The sequence below is a fragment of the Nuphar pumila genome, chromosome 6, assembly GCF_984573655.1.
Source record: "Nuphar pumila chromosome 6, dmNupPumi1.hap1.1, whole genome shotgun sequence".
Classification (NCBI taxonomy): domain Eukaryota; kingdom Viridiplantae; phylum Streptophyta; class Magnoliopsida; order Nymphaeales; family Nymphaeaceae; genus Nuphar; species Nuphar pumila.
This window is the reverse complement of record NC_143254.1, coordinates 111,828,019-111,849,360: the sequence shown is the minus strand read 5'-3', so window position 1 is coordinate 111,849,360 and position 21,342 is coordinate 111,828,019. Positions and strand designations below refer to the sequence as shown.

General features: G+C 41.0%; 1 protein-coding gene across 1 annotated transcript in view; it reads left to right on the top strand.

Annotated features, from left to right (window-relative positions):
• Positions 1-21,342, top strand: part of LOC149835737 (putative ubiquitin-conjugating enzyme E2 23) — a 47,642-nt gene that overhangs the window by 18,868 nt on the left and 7,432 nt on the right. The window contains exons 3-8 of the mRNA XM_090008723.1: positions 5,456-5,602; positions 5,697-5,907; positions 6,010-6,230; positions 6,640-6,709; positions 6,856-6,995; positions 7,165-7,476. Coding sequence (XP_089864849.1) covers positions 5,456-5,602; positions 5,697-5,907; positions 6,010-6,230; positions 6,640-6,709; positions 6,856-6,995; positions 7,165-7,476 — 1,101 coding nt within the window. The remainder of the gene's footprint in view (positions 1-5,455; positions 5,603-5,696; positions 5,908-6,009; positions 6,231-6,639; positions 6,710-6,855; positions 6,996-7,164; positions 7,477-21,342) is intronic.

Genomic DNA, 21,342 nt, shown 5'->3' with positions numbered 1-21,342 from the left:
TCACATGTGATTCACTATGAGGTGATCGAGGTGCAACCTGACTTGACTGCGGAGGAAAAGCCAGTAGAGATTGTAGACCATCAAGAAAAGACGCTGCGAAATAGGACGATTTCGTTCGTAAAAGTGCGTTGGCAGCATCACGGGCTGGATGAGTGCACTTGGGAACCTGAGGCGGCTATGCGTCAGCAGTACCCTCATTTATTTGGTACGTTCTAATTTCGATGACGAAATTCTTTTTAGGGGGAAAGGATGTAAAAACCGAAAAATGTTGCTACTAAATTTTTGTTTATCTTACAAAATATTTCAAAAAAAAAAAATAGGCAATTTGGGCCTAGATCCACATTTCGGATCTAGGACCCATAAAGGGGCAAGCACTTATAAATAGTATCAACCAAAAGGAAATAAAAAAAAATAATAAAATAAATTTTTTTTATTATAAGGTTAATCTGGGGATCCACAGTTGTGGATCCATATCATTGGGGTTGGCTTACGGGTCTCGGGTCCGGACCAGAGCCGAGCCTTGTGTAACAGGGCTTATAAGTGTAAGGGGCAACCCGATAAGGGTTGCCCGATAAAATCTGAAACGAAAAAAAAAATTATATATATAGAAGAAGGGGCAACCCGATAAGGGTTGCCCGATAAGTCTGGAGCAAAAGAGGGACTCAGAGGTTAGGGTTCTGAGAGAGAACCCTAACGGTATCGCATGGGGGAGGAGGCCTTGAGGCGCAGCCGCCGGCGGGAGGTTCGGCCCCGACCTTGCCGGGCTATCCCTTTCAAAAGCAGGGGGGGCTCTCGGGTGGGTTTCCCCCTCTCGCTTTTTGTTTCCCCAAAGATCTCTCTCTCTCGCTGTGTGTGCGCACGCCGGAGGAAGGAGCCCATCACCGGCCAACCACAGGGGTCAAGGGCCCCTCGAGCATCTCCCTTCACGGCGGTTGGAAGGAGCGTCACCAGTCGGCACCCCTCTGCGACAGCCGTCTCTGGCCATCGGAAAATCACCGTAAGAGGTACGGGTCCCCTCATGGAAATGGATGAGAAATCGAAACCCTGGTTCGATTTTGTGTTTTTCCTTAGGATGGAAACCCTGAAAAAAAAAATAAAGGGGATTCGGGGTCATCACTTTAGTTGATGGTGGTAGGCGACAGGCCCAGCCGACGCAGTCGGCTGGGCGTGGTGTTAGTTTTGGCAGGGACCCAACCGACCCGGTTGGTTGGGTACAGGTGCTGGTTGTGGCAGGGCCAGGGCAGGCCCAACCGACTCAGTCAATCGGCTGGGTGTTGGCCTGGGATCTCAGGTAAAGCAAAGAAGAAAAAAAAAAGGGGTTTTAGGTTTAGTATTATGATGTTCTTGCTTGGCATTGATAAGTGCATTGACATCTTTGACTCGAATGTGACGTTAATCATTTCTTTTTTTTTTATGTTTCATAAATTTGATCAGCCTGTGCATGTTTTTCAATAGTGATAATTTTTGTTTGTCTGTAAAGGAAAAATCTCGAATTGTGGGCTTACGTTAAGAAACTTTCTTAAGGGGCTATGGGCTGGGTATCGGTAGTGGGATTCCTTTTATGTTAGGACCCATGGATAAAACCCTGTGTAGCTTCTTGCATATTCTGGAATAGTCTAAATGGAAGTAGGGGGAGAACTCTACATATGATTAGGGACACATCCGTGTCGGGTTCACATTGAGTTGTTCCACCAAGTAATGGGTGTTTATGAACCTATGTTGGATTGCCTTTTCACAATGCAGCTTGTGCTTTGTTTAAGACTTCAACTGTGTATATTGGCCTGCTTATTTTTACCTTGTTGTCGTGGGCTGAGATCACACTAGGCTGATAGTACAGTTCATGTTCTTTCAGGATGGATTTTCATTTGAGATGGGCTTGAAATCATGTTATCCATTCACACTCTTGCTTTCTTTATTTTTCTTACATATGATTGAATATTATCGAAATAATGTCTTCATGGTATAGTTAAATTAGAGAGAAATCTGTAGTCTATTCCATGTGATGAATGACTTGCTTTTGCTAGCTTGTGGTACAGATGTTACAGGAAAATATATACATAAATAGTTGTTAAACATGTAAGATGTTGTTTACTCGCAGCACACACATGCCCAAACTGGGTCTGTGTGTATTCTATTGGGCCCGGCCGATAGGGTCGGCTAGGTTTCGCAGGATTAAAAAGAAATAATATATATACAGAATTTCAAAAAGGGGATTTTCTTTATGCTGTTTAGGTCTTGACAGCATACACAGGCCCAGACCGGGCCTGTGCATATGCTGTCAGACCCAGCCGACAAGGTCGGTTGGGCTGGATTTGTTTATTAAAAAAAAATATATATATATATATATATATATATGTATATATATGATTCCTGCTTTTCTTCTTCAGTGATATATTGTTCGGTTTGACTGGAGGAGTATGAGTTTTTAATAGATGTACATTTTGATGGGAATGAGTAGTGTTATGAGTATACGTGTAAAATGTATAGTCATGCTTCTACTGGACTATTGATGTCTCATTTAACATAAGTATGCGAAATTGCGGGGTTTATTCGCGTGCACATACTCACAGGAGATATGTATTGGTGGATACCCATATGTGATGGAGGTAGTACACTTAGTGAGAATGTAAAAATGATATGTTTAATAGCATCACTCAAACTACACAAGTTGGTAGGGCACACTACTACACTGTTCCCGTTGTCCTCACGGGCTGGAGTCCCGTAAGGGTTCCCGCAAGGGAGGATGCGGGTTTTCACTTTACTTTTGCATATGGGTTTGTAAACTTAAAGAATCGACTTTAATAAAAATATAATGAAACAAGAACAGTGTAATATACATTGTGAGATATCTCATCTGGAGTATGAGAATCTTAGCTATCCGGTCTTGGGGAGACTGTGATGATACAAAAACTCCGTGTGCGTTGTTGCCCCTGAACCCGATATTGAGGTTCTTCTCTTGGCCACGGTTTTAGGGAGAATCCGCCACTTTACCCGGGAGTGGTGTGTTAGTCACAACTGTGAGGTTATGGTACCAAGGAAGTGGCACTTGTGGGCGTGGGGTGTCCCTTGTGTCCCCGACATTAAATGTGGAGGTCTAATGTTCCGAAGGTGATTCGGTCGAGAGCTAAGTTGGAACCCAGTAATAAAATATAAATTGTGTGCTAAGCTACCCTGGGAACCTAACTTGACCTCGGGGATTTTACCCGTTTGGTGTATCCGCGGGCGATGGAATTAAAAAGAGGAACTTAAAATTCTATGCATTTAATAGGGCATGCATATGGAAACATGAACTTAAATAAAAGAAAATAAGGTGTCCATACATTACACATATATCATGCATAATTTTGCTATGCATTAGATCAGGCATGGTCCGTTTCTTTTCCCTGATATATGTTGTTGATGGGTGATGGTTACTCTTTAATGTATGTAGAATACCCTGCTTACTCGAAGTGAATACCTGTTATTGATGAAAGTTTATGCATACTTAAATGATGTTGCATGGATGCTTAAGTTGGATTGAGTAGATGTAATAATTGCTTTTCCTCAAGGAGAATTGCATAAAATTGTACTTGTGTTCTTTATGCTCATTTATTTTCATTAGAGGGATCTGTACGCAGAATCCTTTGGATTTCTGACCCCTCATTTTTATGGTTTTTCACAGGAGCAGGAACTCATTGAAGCGACTGGTGTCTGGGCAAGTCACGGGTGTTACGCACTTGCTGGATACATCTTAGAAGGACATCATGGCTTTACTTTTGTTTTCCTTTTTGTTCTATTAATTGATGTTTCACTTTCAGTAATTCATTATGCAAGTGTCTCTAGACATGTTTATCAGTTTTTCAATAAACGAATAATGATTTGATGTTGGTTTGGAAGATAAGTGTAAGCTCTATCGTGGTGTGTGGTTATCCAGCGGTGAGTGAAACTGTAAAGGCCCCAGGTCTCTAGGAATATTTTCACATCAAAAAAAAAATTCGCATTTTCGAGCGGATGGGTTGGGGTCGTTACAACAAGTACACTGTAGATGTTCCCCGCAAAGCAGGTATGAAAGACTGCAAACCTCTGGGAACTCCGAGTGTGCTGCATAAAAAACTTAGTGCTCATGATGGAGATTTGTGTGATGATCCCACCAGGTATCGAAGCATAATAGGAATGCTACAGTATCTGACCTTCACTAGACCAGATATTGTTTATTCAGTTAATCAAGTATCTCAATTTATGCATGCGCCACGTACTGGACATATGGAAGCTGTCAAGAGGATCCTTAGATATCTGAAAGGGACTATTGGGGATGGATTGACATACTCACCACAGTCATATGGAAAAGATGAGCATAGACTGACTGTATATTGTGATGCAGACTGGGCTGGGGATCCTGATGAACGAAGATCTACATCAGGATATTGTGCCTTCATTGGAAGAAATTTAGTCTCTTGGAGCAGTAGAAAACAAAAAGCTATCGCTAGATCAAGTACTGAGGCTGAATACAGATCTATGGCTGCTGCCACTGCCGAAGTCACATGGATCAGACATCTACTGACTGAAGTAGGAGAAAAGATCTCCCACACTACCTTGCTATGTGACAACCAAAGTGCTATTAACATGTCATTCAATCCAGTACATCACAGTCGTGCTAAACACATTGAGATTGATCAACACTTTGTGAGACAGAAAGTTGAAGAAAAAGAGATTGAGCCTGAGTTCGTCAATACTGACCAACAAGTTGCGGATCTGTTTACGAAAGGATTAACAAAGGATCGTTTTTGGACGCTCAAAGGCAAGTTGTGTATGGTTCACAACCATGCTCAACTTGAGGGGGGGTGAAAAAGTGTATATTGTTTCGGGTTCGGGTCTGGATCCTATACCAGACCCGAGTTCATTGTAAAACTTAAACTTAAATGTTTTTCTTCTGGGTTGGGTTCGGATATTATATTAGACCCGACCCGACCCATGTTCACTTAAAGGTTTTTATACAATGCATTAGGTCACGATTTCTGATATACAGAAATCGTGACAGCCGCAGGCCTCTTTTGGTTTTCCCTTCTCGTCTCTCTCTCTCTCCCTCTCTTTCTCTGTTTTCTCTCTTAATGCAGGTGCAGATGAAATTCTAAGAAGGACACCATGCAGTTTTCATCTTTGAACTTTATTGTGTATTACTCTTCATACTTTCGAATATATGCATTTGGTAAAAAGGGAGATACATTTTCAAAATTACAGAAGTTATGCCAATGCAATTACAAGTTTTTGACTTCTAGTCTTGAGCACAAGCATTAGAACTTTAAATTAATCTATCAAAGTTTTCTGCAATTAATAAAATTAGAGATGTTTCCTTACCTATAATTTTATTGGTGTTTGGAAGGTTAACAACTTGGCTGCTGGGAGTGCATCATATATAACTGTGGTTTCATATGCCTTTTGATTGCATTAATAGCTAATCATTATACTTTTATTGAAGGTGGGCCCTCAAGTAGTGTTTGTGGTGGGCCGTGATGAAGATGATGATTCCAGTCAAGCTAACATTGGAGATGGTGATGATGATGATGATGCTAGTTGGGAGACAGTTGATCCAGATGATATGAATGCCCTTGAGAATGCTGATGAGGTATTGTATGCTATTATGTTAAAGATACAGATTTGAAATTGATTTCTGTACCCATTTCTCCAATTGAATATTCTAAGCTATTTTTCTGGTTTAGAAAAATAAGGAAGACGAGCTGCAGCATGCTAGTGACCATGATGCTGAGGCTACAGAAAGAGATACCGCTTCTTCTGGCGAGGACAGGCATGGGAAAAATGGAAATCTTTCTATTCCTCTCGCAGCACTTGGATTTGTTACAAGACTTGCCTCTGGATTGCTCTTCAGGGGAAGAAAACAGACAGATCCATTGGAGCCAAACAATTTTGATGGTGTGTTTGAATCTGAATTGTAAATCCCTTCGAAATTCAGTCAGATGATCACGAACCTTTTTCTTTAGGTTCTAACTGTATATATGCAAATTTCATGCTCAGGTACTCAATCTGCAGGGGGCACTTCACAGAACTCTAATGTAGAGTTTGTTGATGAATCCACCGGGCTTGATTTGAGCAATAATGATTCTTCAGGTACACCAAGTTTCAAGCAGAATGCTAACAGTTTGATGGCACTTTGTGCTGATGATCCTAGCAGCTTCAAACATTTTGATAGCGCTATGAGTCCCGAGGACCATTACTTCCTAAATGAAAATGGACAGGTATTCCATTTCTGGTTTAATAGTGTTGCCACTTGAACAACAGTTGACTTGCTTCCTACCAATGCATAGATTTATTTTCCCTTGAAACACTCATGGGGGTGTTGACTTGGTATCTACAAGAGCAGAAGTTACAGGCCTTTTCTTATTTTTTGGATGTTATACCCCTGGTTCTTGAAAATATTTATGAAGATATTTACTTGGCATGTTGCAATACAGCACCGTCTTCCTTTCCTGTTAATTGTGATTGATTTTTTCTATATATTATTTGAAAAGATTTCATAATATTTTTCTTTACATGCATAGAAAACAAAACAGTCGCCTGCTTGATTGAATCCATAACTCGGCATGATTTATGTGCAAATCTTGAAACATGCTTTGTTTCATTCAATCTTAATGATAATAATTTCAGAATGCCAGTGAGAGGAAGTGGGTGAAGAAGGTTCAGCAAGAGTGGTGCATTCTTGAGAAGAATTTACCAGGTAAACATTGTTTGTTGCTTAAAAGATATGTATCATATCTAACTCATGAAAATGGTTATTCAGTCTTGTAGGTGTAATTATTCTATTACCTATATAAAGAAATGTTCAATTTGTATTACTGAAGAAATTAATGATCTGGTGTGCAGAAACAATTTATGTGAGAGTTTATGAGGATCGTATGGACCTCTTGAGAGCAGTAATAGTTGGCGCATATGGGACACCTTACCAGGACGGTCTTTTTTTCTTTGATTTTTACCTTCCACCAGAGTACCCACTTGTTCCGCCAGTAAGCAAACTCCAACAAAGTTTTCTGATTGAACTCTTGAATCTGGTGTTCAGAGTTCAGTGTCATTGGATCATCGTTCTTGTTTTGTCAATAAAAAATCTTATTTCTCTTGGACTGTTTAGGGCAATATGTTAGATATTTTCATCTGACCGCTTCTAAAAACTTACAGTTGGCATATTATCATTCTGGTGGTTTGCGGTTAAATCCAAATTTGTATGAGAATGGGAGGGTGTGTCTCAGCCTTCTGAACACATGGACTGGTAAAGGAAATGAAGTTTGGGACCCATCATCCTCTAGCATTCTTCAAGTTCTTGTCTCACTTCAAGGCCTGGTTCTCAACTCCAAACCATACTTCAATGAGGCTGGGTATGATAGGCAGGTTGGGACAGCTGAAGGGGAGAAGAACTCACTGTCGTATAACGAGAATTCCTTTCTTCTGAGCTGCAAGTCAATGCTGTATATTTTACGGAGGCCATCAAAGGTAGAACATTGTTGTTATTAGCTTTGATCCATTGAAATGCCACCTTTCTCAAACTGGTGATAACAAAACCAAGCTTTTCACTAGTAATTTATGTTTCTTTTGCATCCTTTCTCTCTCTCTCTCTCATGTGCATGTGCATCACATGATGTTTTAGTTATGCTATTTGTTTGTGTGAAAGTATCTCGTGTCGTCATTATCATCTCAAAGGTAATTGCTTGAAAAAGTTGTATTGTAATATGGGTGTTGTATAGTCATTTTGTGCTTTATCACATAGTTTTCCAACTTATTATTCTTTGTTTGATTTTAGTAACTTACCCCAAAAGGGTTGCCTATATTAATAAAGTTTCTCATTGAGGTCTATCTTGCCCAAGAAAGAAAGTGAGGGTGGTGGCTCTCATTTTCCTAAATCTCCTTCTCCTCTTTTGCTTCTTCTATGGAGATTGCATCAACTAAAACCCAAATTTTCATGGTATCAGAGCTCACAAGCATCCATCATGGTTAGGTCCCTTTGCCAATCTAAAAACAAGGTTAAGTTCCTCTTCGATTCTTCTCTTTCTCCCTCTCCTATTTCCTCTTTTCTCTCCCTCCATCTTCTTTTATCCTCCTCTCACCTATCTCCTTCCATGGTCTTTCTTGTTTGGGACCATTGATATATATATATATATATATATATATATATATATATATATATATATATATATATATATATATATATATTTGTTGCACTCTAAGTGTGTTGCCTTTTAAGTGTTTGTTGATTTGCCTATTCTATCCATAGTCCCATTTGTGTTACTCTATTTTGGGTTCAATTCCATTGTTTGAAGGCAACAATGGACACATTCAATGCCACCAACATCTCATTCCCAAAGGTTGGAGTGAAGCCAACTCCATCCCACTATTTTATTTGGAAGGGAATTGTTCCCTACATTCGCTGCATGAAGCTATGTGACTATGTTAAAGGATCCGGACCACCATCACGATTCATCACTAAAGTGAAGGGAGAAAAGGATTTGACCCTTGTGCGATTCAGATTTTCAACCTGGCTCATGAAGATTGGATTGCTGTAAACACCCCAAATTTTCCTCATCCATTCTCAGACAACCCCCTCGTGTAGATGCCAACCTTGGTAGGTCAGTTTAGGAATCCGACCCTGAGTCTGTCTTAGGAAATTATCATTTTACCCACTTTCATTAGGAAAATTACCATTTTACCCCTAAGTCATCCTAGACCCATGTCAGTCAGAGTCGACCAAGCTCATTCTTAAGCCCAAAACAGTTAGAATGTTAATCATTTCTAGCTCACAGTGAGCAGGTCATGTTCATTTCTGGTCATTCCTGGTAAAATGAGATCATTTCCTCAGAAATGAGCTCATGTCTCACTCAAAACCAAACCAATTGTTTCCGAGTCAATCATTCTCAGTCAATCCTATTCCCCTGAGTCTAGCTTGAGCTCACCAGAAGTTCAAGTGCTCCAGTTTCGGTTCAAATTCATTTCCAAATGTCTAGGAGCCCATTTTAGCCCATTTCAGCTCATTCAACTGAAATTGAGCTGAGTCCAGTCAGTTGAACTAGTGTTTGAGCTTCAGTTTTAGTTCATCTCAGTATTACTGATCTTTGTTCCAGCTCAAACCCAGCTCTTGTTCGTAAATCACTTTACTCCAGTGACCATTTCTCACAATTTCTCTAAAAATAGTAGCATTTCTCGACAATTCAGTCCAGGAGTTCAGTTGAGTCAGTGTCTTGTCAGTCCCTATGAGTTCTGAAACCTTAGAATCCAGCTCAATCCAGTTCAATCACAACACTTGGATAAATCCATTTGATGGTCCCGGTCCAGGTTTAGAACAGTTCGAGTTGGATCTCGGGAGAGATCTGGACTTCTCAAAACCTTGAGACTTAGGTTTACACTTTTGGGTTTAGAATTGAATTTGAATAGAAGGACCAATTCTAAACCATTAAGCAAGTGTGTATATATGGAGAGTCCTTTTAAGAAATTAAATTAAATCCATTAGATGGACCCAATTCACAGAAGTGAATATCTATATATACATTTTGAACAAAAATAAAGTATATCTATATATATATATAAATACATATATATAAAGAGATACATATAAATGGTATTTGGATCCAAGATCCAAATTAGACCCAAAGAAGGTCTTCTTTAAAATAATATGGGGGTTGGGAATGGACCCAACCCAACTAAATTTACACACTACTTAATGTTTACAACATTTTGAATTGGAGTTGGATCTGAAATGGACCCAACCCAATCTCAAACCAAACCCATATATATGCATTTGGCATTAAAGTAAGTTTTAGATTTGGATTTGGATTTTAAAATCCAAATCCAACCACATAAAATTTTATATATAATAAATATATATATATGGTGGATTGAGTTGAATCCAAATGGACCCAACCCAATCCAACCAAAACCCATTCACAAGTTTTTTTAAAAAATATCTTAAACACTTTGGATTGAGGTTGGAACCAAATGGATCCAACCCAATTCCAAGCACCCACAACCCCACTGCCTCACAAAGGCTATTAAACCCCTCCTCCCATGGTTTTTCGTTAAAAAAAACACGATAACCCTCCCCTTCTCTCACATAATTCTCTCTCTGGTCGCCGGAAACCACCACTAGTGGTTTCCCCTCCTTCCTCCATCCGACTTCCCTCTTTTCTCCCCCTCTCGTCTCTCTCAGTGTTACGAGAGACACCACCGGCAGCTACTCCGGTGGCCACCCGTCTGCCACCACATCCACCATTTCTGCCAACCTCCTCCATCGGAGTTCCTTCCGATTACCACCATCATCGCCACCAATGCCCTCCAGCCGGCAGACCAACACCCTCCTCAGATGTCTTTGCTGCAGACCCCCAACCGACCACCTTGCTCACCTTATCGGACGCCACTCACGGCTCCCTCTGTTTTTTTCGACAAGAGGCCAGCAGGGGTGCTGCCGCCCCTCGCCTCTCCCCTCTCGTTTTCACCGTGCACCTCTCCTTGTTGCAATCAGGTGGCCGGAGGACCACCATAGCCATCATCACCATCTTTATTTTTCTCTTTTTTTGGTGAGCTAATTCCGGCCTAAATTCTGGTTAGAATGTCACATAAGGATTTGAAATAAGTTGATATTCAGGTTCCTCATCTCAAGCACCCCGAAATTGACTACTTACATGCTCAAATCGGTAGAGCAACGGTGTTCGAATCTCGTTCAAAAGATTGACGCAGAATCTGCAATATTAACGTCTCATTTTTTTCAGCAGAGGAAAGAGTCGACGTGTTCCTAGACATGAGGTGATTTTAGGACACTTGGGGTTCCCTCCCGAACCTCGGTCAGATCTATGGCAGCAAGGCGTAAAAACGGCCTTTTGATCACTGTTTTTGTTGGGTTATGCACTATATGCTAGTTGTGATTCTTCTGCCCTGTTGTCAACTGGATTTTGGTGTTGTTCGAGAGTTGTTGGTGTTGATCTTAGTGTGCATAGGTTCTATGTCGTACGAGGAGTTAGGACACCGAGGATCGAGATCAGTGAATCTACCAATACCTTGGTAGATCGGTGCGAAGTAGGCTACAATATCATAGTAACCTTCTATATTGTATTGCTTTTGCACTATGATTCTGCGCACAGCTTGACGGTCGCGTTCATCCGCGACAGAGCTTTCGACAACTCGCCCTCCTTTCACATTTTTCAGTGGACTATTGTCCCTTCGCTTGTTTTGGCAAGACCAGAAGAGTGGATCGGCTCTTCCTTTGTCTTGTGCAGAAAGGAAGCCATCGCTGCCACCGGGCCAAGTGGGCCCCGTGGTCAGTACCACTCCTCGGGAACCATGCACTGCCCCACGGTCGCAACTGCTTCGAGAATTGTGCTACCATCGTAATGAGATCCGTTCTCACGACCAATGGGCATGCATTTCGGTGCAAAATCATATGTGTCTCTGCTCGAGTGGTATGCTTTACGAGTCACGTTCGAGCTGCCACGTACGCTTGAAATCATTAGAGATTCAGACAATCTCTGAGGTAGGGGAAAATGCACTCGATATTGATAAAGAAACATTTCTAATATATGTATATATATTATACATTAAATACATATATATGTATGCTTTTAACTCAAGGACGCAGTTTTGCGTATTCTTGTCCCATTTTTATTACATCATTTATTTTGTCGCTATGCTGTAATGTGCACATGCTCCAGCTTTATGTAATTTACTTAGCCTGATGTACGATTTCGTACATCGAGCCTCATTTGCGCTATTTACTTTGCCACCGTGCTGAAATGTGCACAGACCAGTTTTATGCAATTTACTTAGCCTGATGTACAATTCCGTACATCGGGTCTCATTTACGCTATTTACTTTGCTGTCGCGCTGTAACGTGAATAGGCTTCTGCTTTACGCAATTTACTTAGCCCGATGTACGGTTTCATACATCGGGCCTCACTTACGCAATTTATTTAGCTCGATGTACGGTTTCGTATACCGAATCTTGCTTATACAATTTATTTAGCCTGATGTGTGGTTTCACACACCGGGCCCTGCTTTACGCCATTTACCTTGTCGTCGTGTTGTAATGTACACAAGTTTATGCTTTAATATATATGTATTTTACATACATATATAATTTTATAAAGTACACAGTTTTTGCGTACTCCTGCCTATTTTAAATTATGCTAGTATGTATTTAAAGACGCAGATTTGTGCATCCTCATCGAAACTCGATTGTCGATAGATTTCACATGCAAGATTTCAAGCTCGCATTCTCTGATGTCTCGAAAAGTAAAACAAGTGTTTTGCGTTTGAATATTCGCAACATCCATCAATTTTATACATAGCTTATCCCAAGTATAATGCAAAACTCCCTTGCATATTGGTATTAGTGTTACTACGTCCGTGCTTATCGGACAAACTCTCTAGCGTTGGAAGGTTCCTCTAAACACCTTTCCAACCTATTTGAGCTTTAAAATGAGTTGAGATTGGCATGATTTAGGAATTTGCAATTGAGTTTTCTCTTTAAACCAACATAACAAAAAGGCTTTGACTACGAAGCCTTCAGTGTTATATATGTCAAGTCATTTTCTGTATCCAGAATGACTTGGATATTTTTCAGTCTAAGGCATGGGATATTGTAATTTTCAATGTTGTGTTTGAGTTTCTTTCTAAGAAACCAATATCTTTCTCATCGTAGTGGTACTATCAAACATGCATGACATGTTAGTACGACAATGATTAGACTAAAGGTTTATGATAACCTTGTAGTGTGATGATGCACCATGATTAAAAGCAAATCACATAAATGGAGATGATCGCCTTTACAGGGAAGATGCTCGATTTGGTTTAAAAGACTAGAGCATATTGAATGAGTTGTCAGATAAAATAAGACTTTACGTACTCATTTATTCTTTGGTTCTGTCAAGTGAGAGGATAGGATGGTACAAAAACTCCGATGGACAAGTTATTAACAACTATGCTCTTCGAGTAACAATAATTTGGTGTCCTCGGTCATCGAAGTTAGGGGACTGTGCTATCAAATATTATCCTAGGTGGTAGATCCCAATGACTTCTGTAGAAGTTCGGATGCATCCCCCAGTAACAAGTGGCCTCTGGGGAATTCTCTCGGTCATTAGGCCATCCCCTTGAGAGCGGACTTAGCTACTTGTCCGGGGTATCAAAATACATAGAATAATAAACTCCTGGACAATCTTAATTGTTTTTATGTTTTATCTTGTACGTATCCATAGGTCAATAATTATCGAAACAAGTTCAGCATGCTCATTTTTACTTATTCTGAAACTGCACATTGTGAAATAGCGCATATGTTAGTCTTATTCTGACATTCCATAATGCACTTACTAGGCTTTCATAAGTCTGACCCGTTTTATGAGATACAGGCTATGTCACACGGACTCGACTAGGGAGGTGCCACACCCGAGTCGACACGCCCCGACACGGGTGCGGACACGAGTGCGGCTTCGGACTCGGTCAACGCCGAGTCGGACTCAGTCAATGAGTCAAGGTCGAGTCTGTCCACATTTTGGACTCGGTCAACTTTGATCGAGTCCAAAAATGTCCATTTTTAAGACAAAAAACAAAAAAAAACATTTTTTATATATCTTTTTTTTTAATATATAACCAGACTGTGCAATGCTGTTGCACAGTCACAGACTGTGCAACTGCAACTTCACAGTCACTGCACACAGTCTGTGACTGTGCACAGTCTGTGTGATTGTGCACAGTCACAGACTGCATTGCACAGACTGTGTGCACAGTCTGTGTGACTGTTTCACAACTTATGTAAAAATATGTATAAAACACGATAAAAGGTAACCCAACCATTTGAGGTAGCTAAATAAATGCTTTTCCAGTTTAAAAAAATACTAGTTTCACAAGTATTAGAAAAGCTAGCTTAAGAACTACCATAAAGAAATGGGATTGCCAAATTGAAACTTTCAAAAAAATTAAGGTCATAGTTTTGGCTACTTAATTTACTGCAGACTTGAAGTTTACTATTACAAGTCAATTTAAATCATATCTGTACAATGATAATATCCTTTTATCTTATATAGTTTTGGCTATTTAATTTTAATTGTTTACTAGAATTATTGTTATATATATATAGCCGAGTCCCCGTGTCCAAAATTTTTGAAATTGCGCCGCACTCGTGTCGCACCCGCACCCATGTGACATAGGATACAGGTGATAGGTGATGATTGTGACCCTTACTTAACCATCATCAGACCTGATATTTCACATGCAGTGTACACAATACGTTAATTCCAGCACTCCTATTACCGTGCACATGAGTGTCGTTATGCATATCATTAGATATTTACAAAATTCTGTGTTCAAAGGACTTTAACTATCTTCTACCTCTTCACTTGAATTAATTGTTTACGCCGACTTTGATTGGGGAGGAGATCTCAATGATAGACGCTCAACCACTGATTTTTGTGTTTTTAAACGTGACTCGTTGGTGTCTTAGAAGTGTAAGAAACTGCAAAAAGTTTCTTTGTCATCATATGAAGCTGGATATCGTGCCATGGCTACCACGACGTTCGTGGTTGTATGATTAAGACGATTATTAAAAGACATGGGAGTGATGGTGATGCCACCCTCACAATTATGTTGTGATAACAAGAGCACCATTTATATAGCTGAAAACCACATGTTTCATGAAATGACTAAACATATTAAGATGAACTGCCACTATGTTCATGAAGAACACCTCAAGAAGGCTAATCTTGCCATTTATAGCATCAGAATTTTAGTCACCTTAGATGCTTCTTTCTTCCTTATTTCATTTCTTACTTGACAAACTTTCAGTGGTTACACTGTAAGTTTGAGAGGAAGTATTAAATTATACATACATATATATATATAATATGGTTGTATATGCATATATAATACCCATTAGGGGTATTATTGTCATTTCACTTTGTGTAAGCTATGCCCATTAGGAGCACTTTAGTATTTTTACTTTTTACTTTTTTCCTTTTTATTTTTCTCTTTCTGTCTTTTTATTTCTAGCTAAGGACATAATGGTCCTTAGCCATCAGAGCTGTTGGCACCTCCCCAACAACTATATTTAGGGTGGTTCCCAAGGGCTCTATATGGCCTCTCTTTTCTATATAAAGGGGAGTAATCCCGTTCTTGTGGTATTCTTGTTTCAAGCTCTTTTTGGAATACAAACACATTGTTTATGCTCTTGTGTTGCCCATTAGTGGCATTGTGCTTGTGTTTGTATCTTGACGCATAAGTGGTCCTCGGTGGTGTTCCTACTTGTGTATTTTGCAAGCCTCTACGAGACATTTCTTTGTATTTTTTGTATTTCATTGCATGCCTTACATGGCTGATGTATTTTACTATTTCAACCTTTATGTATTTGATTCAGGGTATTCTTGTAATTTACCATAAATTTTAAATGGAAAATCCAACATCCAATCCTATCTCATTGAAAGGTTAAGATTCATCTGGTCTCCTCTCCTCTCTTCTTCTTGCTCTTTTACCATTGTTTACATGGTATCAAAGTAGTAAAGAAGCTCCAACTAAGCTAGGGTTGATCTAAGAAAACAGTCTTTGTGATTCTCTACATCTATTTTCTTTCTAATCAGGTACTTATTCTTTTCTTCTCTTTTTTGTTCTTTCCTTTTTTTCTTGAACTCAATCCTTTTCTTCTTCTTAAACCTCACATACTTGTTCGAATCATGCTTCTTATTTTTTTTAAAAAGAAATTCTTCCTTCTTCATTGTTCTAAAAGTGCTTTCAGCCTCGAGTCACTTCTAAAAACTTCATCCTTTAAACCTCTTTTTACTTTCCAATTTTCTTTTCTTCTCCTATTAGAATCATATTTTTCTTAATAAAAACATTACGATTTCCTATTTTCCTTTGTTCCTTTCTAAGAAACCTATTTTTCTTCATAAAAATCTTGAAAAATCTGAATTTCTTCAGAATTGTGATATCTCATTTTTGCATGAAGTCGTTTTATACCTTTTTCAGTATGTTGATGCCTTCAGTACGGTCACTAATGGCAGCCATGCAGACGTTCATATAACCATTCTCTTTACCAAAAATTGCAACAAGATAGTCTGGTTACCTATTGACGTACTAACTACAATTGACACACTAACTAAATTATACAAAACGTGACACATACAAATGCGTTATAAAAAAACATACATACAAATGCACATAATCATCTCTACTTGCTAAGGGCTTCTTGTTAATTTCGTAAAAAGTGTATCAGAATGGTTTAAGGTGCGAGCACATCAAACTGTATTATATTGTATTGTAAGACGTGTCACCAAAAGAGTTAAAATTTCAAAAAACAAAACAAAAAGATCAGAAAAATAAAAATCTTGACGATAAAAAAAGAAAATATAAAGTTAGACTAGTAAAGTTGTAACGCCCCAAATTTCAAACTTGCGAACCTTTTTAGAAAAACAGGCAAGAAACTAGAAATGTCTCTTTCCTTCAGAGTTTGTTTATGAAATCAGCGGAAGATTTTTCTTTTGATAAATCATAAGGCAAGCTGAACACTTTGGGCACGTTAGCTAAAAGAACCAAAATTCACAAGATTCGGATATCCTAAGGGAAATCCGATACAAACCCAAGCGTCCAGGACGCGAGCTAAGAGCAGGAAAAAGAAGTCTTGAAGTCATCTTGCAATCGCGCCATCTCCCGTAGTGTACCTAATCATCACCTGTACCCATAGAATGGGTTAGTTTCGCGAAAAACTACTAGGTGCACAAGAAAGACTACAAGAAACTGAATTAAGTACATTTAGTTCAGTAGGTTACGCAGTTTAAAGCAGATATGCAGTTAAACAGGTAAGCAATGCAAGCAGGTAAATAGTGCAAACGCGTAAGTAGTGCAAACAGTAAGCAGTTCAAAGCAAGTAAGCAGTACAACTGACAAACGCAGCATACGATTCAATTGATCGTAGGCTATGAACCACCACGCAACTAGCTTATTCTCGTTTCTAGAACGAGGTCTCTACATCTAATCACCATTAGGACATTGTTTGTCGCTCACTACTTCTAATAAACGCTTTGTCCTGAACAACCTTAATCTATTCTCATCTCTTAAAGTCTTACGCGGCTAACTGTCACCGGTTACGACTCACTAAGGCGTCATACTTTCTCAGAAAAGCTCACCCTTCCATAGAAAGTCCAAAACATGATCACTAACTCAAATCGCTAACGATCTGATTCTCACACCTGAGTCATGCATGTAATCATGCTAAAACAGAAAGCTGAAACTATGAATTCATAGTTGGCTATCACAAACAATCTCAGAAGATCGTCACAGTTCACCATAACTTTTTATGGTAAGCAAAAACACAAGATCCACATCGGATCGTTCAGTCCGAGAGATATACGACCGGACAAGGAATTACCGCCCCTAGAGGGTATACCTGATCTTGGACCATACACTTCCTCACGGGAGTTCACCGTCTTTGCGTCTACCCGTTCGTGGACAGTGTACATCCTCACAGAGATCTCCCACTCTAGCCGGGTCACACTCTTGTCGGGTCACCTGATCTGGGAAATGTATAACCTCACAACGAAACCTTTGGGAAGTCGGTCCCCAACAAATGCCATATCCAATGAAAATCATTGCGATACACACATCAACACAAATGACCGTTCTCAGGGTCGATAGCCACTAATACAAACAACAAGATCAACGCCGGATCACCTGGTCTGGGAAATGTATAACCTCACAAGGAATTCCGTCCTAGATGGTATACCTGGTCTTGGACCATACACTTCCTCACAGGAGTTCACCGCCTTTGGGGCTACCCGTTCATGGACAGTGTACATCCTCACAGATATTCTACCGCTCTAGTCGGGTACCTGGTCTTGATCATACACGCCCTCGCAACTAATCCTTTGGAGATCAGGTCCTCAAAAGACACCCTACTCGGTGATACACGCATCTATACAATCGACTGCTCTAAACCATTGACCGCCTCGGGGTCAGTAGCCACAATATGGGCACAAGCATGCATATGAGCAATATGCATTGAATCACTTCACATAGAAGCATATAATTCTACGCATCGTGTTATTGCCACAAGGAATATTGCAATCCTCAAATAGGCCCTCAAAGCATGTGTAAACGATACATGAGAACGCGCAGATATGGCAATCCAGTTGATTCTATGGGCGAAAGGTAACTAACTCTACCCGTCAGCCAAACAAAACAACTGAATAAGACAAGCACTCATAACAATGCTCGTAAAATATATAATTACCATAAAATGGCTTAGTCCATCAACAAGTAATTAAATTAATCGTAAGGCATAAATCATTGCATCACAAGTCATTCATAAGGAATCATACGGAAATAGTTATATCACAATATGTAAACAGCTTATAAGACAAGCGGTCACATCAATCCTAATTGCCACCAGTTCGTAGCGTACGAGCTGTATGCAATCACATCAATCATAAGAGATGCAAGCCAACAAGTGCTACGCTATGATAAACACCAAACAGTTCAACCAAGGGATAAAACAAGTCACATGCTAATATGTAGCAACTGACATAATGCTATTATTATAAGCATTTAACTAGTATGAGAAGCTCATTATTACTCCGCAAAGAATTGCGTAAGCAGTTTAACCAACTAGAGTAACGCCTTGACAGGCGTGCACAGCTCAACGAGTGACATACTGAAGTACCGATCAAGCAAGCGATTTAGTAGTGCAAGCGAATCAATAGTGCAAGCGAATCTCACGACCCAACGACCAGTGTGAACATACCGTATGTTTCGATAATTACTGGCCTGCGGGTACGCGCAAGCAAAACATAGAAACAACTGAGACTAGTTCGGGCGTCTGTTATTCTATGTATTTTCAATAACCCGAATAACTAGTTGAGTCTGCTCCAAAGGGGACGGCTTTAGCCGAGAGAGGATTCCTCAGAGGCTGAAAAGCAGTGCCACGGATGCATCCAACTTCTGCAGAAGTGTTGAGCTAACTTGTGTAGCCCCTTTCCGCTTAACTCCAATGACTGGGGAGGCCGGATCATTGCCCGTGGGGTGGTTGTTAACAACATGTCCATTGGAGTTTTGTACCGCTCTGTCATCTCCTTCGACAGAACAACCAAAAGAGAATGGGTGCGTTAGGGGTTGCTTAATTAACGACTCATCCTATGTTGTGGTCTTTAAACCACTCGAGCATCTTGCCTGTGAAGGCGAATGTGAGGCCATTTATGTGATTACAGCATTTTGCATTTAGAACTGTTCGAGGTCGCACGACCGTCTCATCCGATCATCGCAGTACTAGACGTGTCGTGCACGACTACAAGTACTCTAGGATGAAGGGGGTATAGCTCCTCAATAGAAGCCTCAACAGGAGTGTTTCACAAAGATGTAAAGTTTATCAACTTTACTTTATCTTCTGAAACAGCAGTACCTTGTGCCAACATTATGCATGTGATTATCTCGAATCACATCCGCTATCGGGGTATCTACATGTCTCGCATGACTCGATACCGGCCTTGATAGACGGGATATGAGTTTCTCAACAGAACACCTGCTAAGAAGTTCGCTCGAACCCCCAATTCGGGATCCCCCGAGATATGCCAAAAAGGCGAGCAGAACCAGCCAGTCACATCCTTCCAAATGCTTCGATTTGGAGCAGTCTTTGATGCTTTTGCGTAGCTCCCTAAAATCTCAAGTCGACTCTGCAGGACTGCGCACACGAAGAGCCAGGATCCTTGCGAGGTATCCCTCTCCTTAGACGAGGATGTGTCGCTCGCTCCCGACTGAACTCTTGTCGCAAGAGGGAGAGTGGTAAATGCCCCTTGCATCCTCCACGAGGATGCCTTTAAGGCATACGCAAAGCGCAAGAACTTGCACGTCATCTGCAATAGCAAGGCAATACCAACACATATGCAAAAGCAAGAGCCTAGGCGCAAAGCGTGACGACAAAGTAAAGGCGGTAAGCAGAAGTGCAACGCAAACCCTCGGCACAACGCACAACGGCAAGTAAAGATTGTAAACAGGAGTGCAACACCAAACCTTTGTGCGATGCGCAACGGCAAAGTAAAGACCGTAAGCAAGAGTGCAACGCAGAACCTTTGCGCGATGCACAACGACAAAGTAAAGGACAAGGATCGCGAAATCACGTCCTTGAGTTAAATGCGTACTCGTATAAATATATATGATATATATTTATTTAATTTTCCTTTTTAGTTAATTGAACTCAATTCAATTGTCCAAGTCCTTTGTGCAATCTTCCCCTACCTTGGAGAGTTACGAGCTCGTTGGCGTCTGCGGATGTACACGATTGACGGCTCGGGTCGTGGAGCGCGAGTGGGATCCGTCGTAGCTGCAAATATGCGATATTAACATGCAAAACCAAACAAAAGCAAAAGCAAGGCAAAGACTCGACTTCTCCCATGCATAGGGCTGGGGTCAACCGTCTCAATTGACTCAAAAAAAGGATGGGGCAGGGCCAAATGACCCTTGCTGCCAAAAGAGGGATGTAGTCATTGCGAGCAGATGACTCACGTTTACTAGGAATTCCTCGCTGGAGACCAACAATTGTAAGGATCTGTCCCCATCACGATGTAGCTTCCAAAGATTTCTCGGGCCTGTCGGCAAAGGGTATAGGCTCGCGCACAAAGGGCAGGGGGGCATCGACCCCTGCTGGCAAACGAAAAAGGCAAGGGCCGATGGCCCTTGCTGGCACAACTAAAAGGGGCAGGGGCATCAGCCCCTGCCATAACAGCCAAAAGAGGCAGGGGGCCTTCAACCCCTGCTGAAATAAACAAGGCAGGCAAAAAGGGGCAGGGAGGAGGGGCTCGGCCCCTCCCCTGCCGTACGGAAGCAGGCAAGAGGGGCTCGACCCCTCCTCTGTCGTACGGAAGCAGGGAGGAGGCTCAACCCCCCCTCCCTCGCAAAAAGGGGGTCGCACGGAGGTGACTCAGCCCTCTCCTCCCTGCGTAACGGAGAAACGAGGGGGAAGGAATGAGAGAGAGAGAGACAGAAAGAGGAGAAGAAGAAGAATGTACCTGGGGACACTGGCGGAGAGAAGCCCGCCGGAGTACGCGTGTCGCCGATGGCCGCGGGTCACCTGCGTCGGCGACTGTGGACGAGCGAGAAAGAGAGTCGGGAAGAGACGAGAGGGTGAGGAAGAGAGAACAGAGAGCAAGAGGCGGTGAGGGGGGTTTCGTAACCCTCCTCCCGCCTGCCTCGTTGTCTTTTAATGACAGCGAGGGGCAGTGGCCCGGGTCGAGTCCGGATCCGGCCCGGACCAAAACTTCTCTTTTTTTTTCTGTGTGTGTGTTATTACATCCTACCCTCCTTAAAATAATTTCGTCCGCGAAATTTCTATTGCATTCATTGGTCAAAATA